The sequence below is a fragment of the Pediculus humanus genome, genomic scaffold (assembly GCF_000006295.1).
Source record: "Pediculus humanus corporis 1103172108303 genomic scaffold, whole genome shotgun sequence".
NCBI lineage: Eukaryota > Metazoa > Arthropoda > Insecta > Psocodea > Pediculidae > Pediculus > Pediculus humanus.
Genome location: NW_002987872.1, coordinates 342051 through 348698, shown reverse-complemented (window position 1 = coordinate 348698; position 6648 = coordinate 342051). Strand labels below are relative to the sequence as shown.

The following is a 6648-nucleotide window of genomic DNA, read 5'->3' as shown; positions in this document are numbered from 1 at the left end:
AATTTAACAAATTGATTATTTAATACGAATAAATAATTTTGTTAAACTTATTGTTTTGATTTCGTCTAAAATACGGATAAACATATAAATAAATAAAATTTTATTTTAATTATTAAATTACAAATTTTCTGCCTCAAACTATTTAAAATGTGTAAAATATTTCTTTGGTTTTTAATAAAAAATTTTTATTAAGTGATTATTTTTAGAAAAAACTCGGTTAAAAAATTTGCCAAAAAAAAAAAAAAAATTAATATTCTATCGAATTAAATCTTAGCTGTTTTTTTTTAGAATATAAATAAAGATATGTTATTCGAGACGAAAATACTAATGATAATTTACATGTTATGTAAGTTTTACTAAATTAATGATGGCTGGCTTATAAAAAAAACTACCTCTTGTTATTATTATTATTATTATTATCTTTTCTCTATTGTGAAATTCTTCTTTTTTGTTTTGAATAAATTAAAAAAAACAATCAATCAATCAATGAATCGTTGATAGTTCGTTAAAATTCATTATTCACGATTTAAAAGTATATAATAAATCAGAATTTTCGAAATGATGACGATTTTCAATGTGTCTGAGTACTCGGCCTTCCAATAAATGAGAAGCATATTGAATAGCTTCGACCTCGTCCTTGGCCAATCGTTTCGTCTGGAGCCATGACACTAATGTTTTACCTTTAAAACACGCTTTGTACAATCGAAGTTTCAGTCTGAAAATAAATAAAAAATTATTATTATTATTATTTTAAAAATATCGATGAATATTATTAAAAATTTTGTTGGGGATTACCTTTTCGGTTTAGCTATTTCTTTTTCGCAATTTTGTAAATGATGTGCAATAAATTGATGACAAACGTGAGTCGTTTCAAAACCTAATTCTGTAACTGGAGTTAATACGATGCTTTCAGCTCCGTAGAAAAATTTTCGCCATCTAAAAAAAAAAAAAAAAAAAAATGTAACTCGGGATTTAAATATTTAAACATTCATTTTAAAAAATTTACGTATACCTGTTTGTGATAGATACAAATAAAATTTTTGAATTGAAACCAAAAACGGCAAACGTAATAAAAACTTGTCCTATGTTTAGTATAACGTTTAAAAAAAGGAGTTCTATATACACGCCGGAAATAGCATCCTCGACGACCAACGTCCAGATCGACAACATTAAATTCTAAAACAACGAAATAAATGTGAAAATCTCATTTCCGGTATTCCGATATCGTCGTATAAACCAAGTATTTTTTAATTTTCAATCTTACCACAAACATGGACATTATGAGAAGCAATAATAAAACAATGTGTCGTAAAATTTGTCGATCTTCATGATCTTCGTCAATGTTTTCATTTAACGTGGTAGCATTGTATTGTTTAATTGTTTCTTCGCACATTTCTCTTTCGGCAGGAGTACAATTAAATTCAGAAGGACATACAGATTCTTTTTTGCAACTTCTACCCTCAAAATAAATAAAAATATTTAATTAATAAACGATAATAAATAAATAAATAAATATTTATATAAAAACAAAGAAAATTTTTTTTTATTTACCCACTGCAAAGATTTGAATTATTTTCACTTAGTATTTCTTCAATGTCGGTTGTTTTCGAACAACTTCCTTTACATAACTGGGAAGTTGTATCACGAGAATTATCCCCAATGCTAGTTTCTCTTTCCTCTTTAACATCGTCGGAATTAACTTCTTGAATTAAGTTAAAATATTTAGCAAATCGTAATTGGTAACGATGTTGAAGAATCAAGCTTACTATAGTACCTGAAAATCACATTAGTAACGTGTCAAAACCTATTTAAAAGGCTTTAAATATTAGATTTTCAATTACTTACCAATGAACGAAATGATAAGAAGGAAAAGGGTAACACCAGACTGAAATTTCCCTATGTAGAAATTGGGATTTGTAAGAGATCCGAAATGGCCATTTGTAAAAGCAAAATTTTCTGCTATGACAAAAATTGCAGGAATGCTGAAACACAAATTAATAATAATTAAACTCAAAAGGGAAAAGACTGGAGAAATGTCCAAAAAAAAAAATTTTTAATACTAACCCCCATGCTAAAATATTTAGAGCAGGAATTAATTTAAGAACAAAACATAAACTTCGACTTTGTAAAAGAACCAACGTGATTGCCAAAAAGCACGTCCAGAGCCTTGAACTGTAAATTCCAAATGCGAGAAAAGAAAATTGAATATAAGTTGACCACGGTTTAAAAAACTCCCGAATCGGCAGTAAAGCTACACCAATACAAATAATGATCTAGAAAAATAATTAAGAATTGACAACGGATTGTTAAACATAATAATATTATAATTTATAATAATTAAAATCGTTTACATAAACGCACCTGACTAATTATTAAAAATCCTGTAATTTTGTGAGGAAGTTTACTAAATGATTTATTGGCAATAAATAAAATGATAAGCCAAATACCAAAAGGAATTCCGACTACTCCAACGTTGAAAGCAAACGATTGTAATTTTTCTATATAATCATCATTGGGTAAAAAATCCATAAAAATCATTTTAGCTGATATATACATGAGCGGAGCGCTTAAAAATGTACAAACTACTAAGGAACTTGGAACCTAAAAGGTATAAATCAACGCTATAAGAAGCTAAAGAGAGATTAAAGCAACTATTTACAATAAAATATTATTGTCATACGCTATCAACTTCAATATCATATTGAGCTGAGAGTACGAATACCATTGGAGCTGTTGGAAATGTACCATACATGAATCCAAAAGTACTTAAATTAAGAGTTTCTGTGGCATTTTTACCAGTGTGAAGCAAACTAACAATTTCTCTAGTTACTAAAGGCAAAACTAATCTAAAAATGAAATGTATTCTTACATTATGATAATATTATTATTTTGAAAAATGATTTGAAATTCTTTAACTGGCAATTACCGAAAAGAATAAAAAGTAAAAAAATTAATATGAAACCAAAAAAAAAAAAAAAAAAAACTCACAATTTTGTAATGATTAAAATACCAGATGTGACTAATGCATTTCCTTTCAATTTATGAGTGTTAGCAACCATTCTCAAGCCGAGAACAAATAAAGCAGTAGTCGAAAAAACTGAAGCAAAAGCCTAAAAAAATAAAATGAAGTAAATGCTTTTAAGAAAATTTTCAAAAAAGAAATAATCTGAGATTTAACAGCTAAATTTTATGTTTAATAATTAAAAAATTTGTGTCTTTTAAATAGTGATGATGATAATAATAAATGAATAATTTAAAATAATCAAATTTGGTAAACTAATTTTATTTATCATATATACTTACATTTAAAACAACACCTATAAATTCAATATAGGTATAAAATAAATTTCCTAACATTCCCAAAAAGGTCATTAACATAACCGGGTTTGTAAATATATTTACTATGACTGCAAAAAATAATTTAAAATCTGATTTTGTATCAGACTGATAATTTCTGGATTGTGTATTTTCATCGGATTCTACGTTATTCCTATTCCTCGTTTCTTCTGGTAAACTAAGATTAACTGATTCTGAAAGAAATAAGTTATTATAACCATTACATTATTTATAATTATATTAATTTTAAAATAGAGTTATTTGAACTATTATAAATTTTTGAATACTTTAACTAAATAAAATTAAAAATGGGATTCGTTTAAAAAATTCTCAAAGCAATTTAATTAGATTTAAAATTTCAGATCACCTTTTTTTTCCCCCTATGATCTTATATTTGAATTATAGTAAAGGCAATGGCTTACCATGTACAGGAGATTCATTAATATTTTTAGACTCATTGTTTGAATTAGTTTCTCCATTAAATTTTCCTATTTCAAGTAAAACATAGGCTATCGGATTGAGAACAGCCAAAGATATAGGTGCAAGCAAGTAAACATAAGAGGGATAATTAGGATTTTCTTGGTCATAAAGTGCTTTTACTAAAATCAAATGTAATTTTTACTTAGTTTAAATCACTGGAAGGTGCAATATTATTAAAAAAAATTTTTAGTTAGATAATAAAAAGAAAAAACTCACAGATTGGATATCCGAGTGCGAAATCATTGCTTTGCGTACAGAAAACAGCAAATAATCCAAGTTTTCCCAAATGAATTGGTCTACTTAAAATACAAGTAACAATAATGACACAGACAAAAACAATGCTTTTAGAAACTAATATACTTCCTAAGAAACTCCAATTAATTGATGAAAAATCTAATTGGGCTAATGAAAGAAAAATAACACATGGCAAAGAAAATGTTCTTACAAAAACATCCAAACCTTTAATTTCTCTTTGAGAAATTAAATTTAACTTTCCAGTTGCAAACCTAAAATTTAATACATAATTTTTATAATAACAGAAAAAGTTTAATAATAATAATAATAATAATAATAATATTTGTACTTACCCACACAATATAACAGAAAAACATTCCACTAATGCTTTATATAAATTATCTAAATTAATATCTTTATTAACGTTTTTTTCATACAATTCGGAATCGTTCATTTGATCTGAAAAAAAAAAAAAAAAAAAGAAAAAAAATTTTTTTTTTTAAACAAAAAACGTTTAAGCTATAAACCGTTATCAATGTTTATTTGCTAACCCTTAACTGAGATGATTTTGTTTTATTCTCCCAGAAAAAAAAATTTTTAATATATATTTCGTTAAAAATTCCGTCACGGTTTATTAAATTAAATGCTTGAAATTCCAAACTTATAAGAAAGAATTTTTTTTTTTACTCTCTAACACGTAATATTAAAATAAAAAAAAAAAAAAAAAATTTTTTATGAGAGTAATATTATCTTCTTTTTTAATAAAAAAAAAAAAAAAAAAAAAAAGAAATATTGTACACTCTTAATTAAAATTTAAAATTTGTTAATATATATTATACAATCAAAGTAAATACTAATAAAACGGTTATTTTGCTAAAAATTATAAATGCCACTAAAAAATAATATCATAATTATTAAATGATGATTATTATAACAAATTATGAGTGAAAAAAATTATTTTTAAATAATATACCAGTCAAAATTTATAATCCGTTATTTCCTTATAAAAATAATTGATTTATTTATTTAAATAAATTGATTGTCAAATAAAAAATAAAAACTAAAAAATTATTAATTTTACTTTATAAAACGCATTTAATAATAATAAATTATTTAATGACCATTATAAAACTTACCCAAAATTAAAATGACAGTAAAAAAAAAAAAATTTATGCTAAAATATAATTAATTTGGATTTTTTTAAAACCTTAAACATTTTTTTTTTCGGAATAAAAAATTAATTAATGGCCATATTGATAAAAATAAATAAATATTTTAATAAATTAACGTAATCAATAAGGTAATAGACACTTATAGTCACAAATTAAATATTTATTAATAAAATTTTGATAACTACTGATTACTTGTAAAAACTGTTATTGTGGTACCAACATAAGAAATATAATAAATTCTACCAACTTTTGACGTTTATGACCAACATTAACGTTAAAAATTTTTTTTTTTTTTTTAAACTTCTTAGGAAATTTAATGATTTCAAATAATTAATTATTCATACATTAATTATAAATTTTTATTGATAAACAATTCGAAATTTACTTTCCCCTTTACTTTATTTAACTCTTTACGGTATTAAATACTTATTTACAATTTAAATCCCTTTTTAATGAAATTAAATACGATTTCAAAAAAAAAATTAATTAACAACACATTTATATTTTAATTAGAATTATTTCAGTTTAAAAAATTAGAAAATCAAATAATAAAAAAAGAAAATGGATATTTAAATATTATCCCAATGAATAATATAACGGTAATTTAAACAATTAATAAAACAAAAATTTTTTTGCATTTCCTTAAAAATTAATAGAAATAATAATATTGATAGTGTTTATTGTAGGTTGATGATTATTTAAATACAAAAATAAAATAAATAATACTTTTTTTTTTTCATATGTATTTAAAAAAATTGAATTATACAACTAAAAAATTGAGAAGAAAAAAAAAAAAAACAAAAATATAAACTCTTAAACAAAATTTTGAGATCATAATGGCAAAAAAAAATTTATAACTCAGTCTTGGGTAACCACACCACAAGCCTCTTCTTTCAATCAATTTGAAAGCAATTTGTGCAAACAAAATTACTTTTGTTTAGTGAATTTTCTAAAACTAAATTTTTACTACATTTACACAACTAAAACAGAACATTAAAAGGGTAAACACAATAATTTTAAGTAAAAATTTTTAAAAGTACAAATATGGTATTAAACCCTTTTCTCTTTTTGATTACAAACTAAACTAGGCCATCTTTAATTGTAAACTTAATAATAAGCTAAAAAAAAAATAATAATAATAAAATTTTTATGCACAGATGATGAACAAACAAAACAAATAAAAATAAAATTTTGTGCTTAGTTTTTTTTTTTTTTTTGTTAACAAAAGTAATTTTATTTATAACCCGGGAACGATGTGCTTTATGATATGCCTTATTTATATTATAATATAATACAATATATTATTATTATTTTTTTAAATTTTGTTTTTAAAGTAAAACAAGTACTATTGTTGATTTTTTTTTTTTTTTTTTTACTGAACAAAAAATTGCACAAATTGTTATTCTAACAAAATAAATTGTTATAA

General features: G+C 23.2%; 1 protein-coding gene across 1 annotated transcript; it reads right to left on the bottom strand.

Annotated features, from left to right (window-relative positions):
* Window positions 1-519: 519 nt before the first annotated feature.
* On the bottom strand, window positions 520-4504 carry Phum_PHUM574310 (uncharacterized protein; the record flags this gene model as incomplete). The annotated part of the gene is made up of 14 exons (XM_002432120.1): window positions 520-715; window positions 796-936; window positions 1013-1176; window positions 1265-1454; window positions 1552-1774; window positions 1846-1982; window positions 2065-2273; window positions 2362-2601; window positions 2681-2846; window positions 2989-3110; window positions 3304-3530; window positions 3759-3935; window positions 4033-4322; window positions 4404-4504. 14 exons carry the CDS (start codon window positions 4502-4504, stop codon window positions 520-522), a joined length of 2583 nt encoding a protein of 860 aa, XP_002432165.1.
* Between the last annotated feature and the right edge of the window lie 2144 nt (window positions 4505-6648).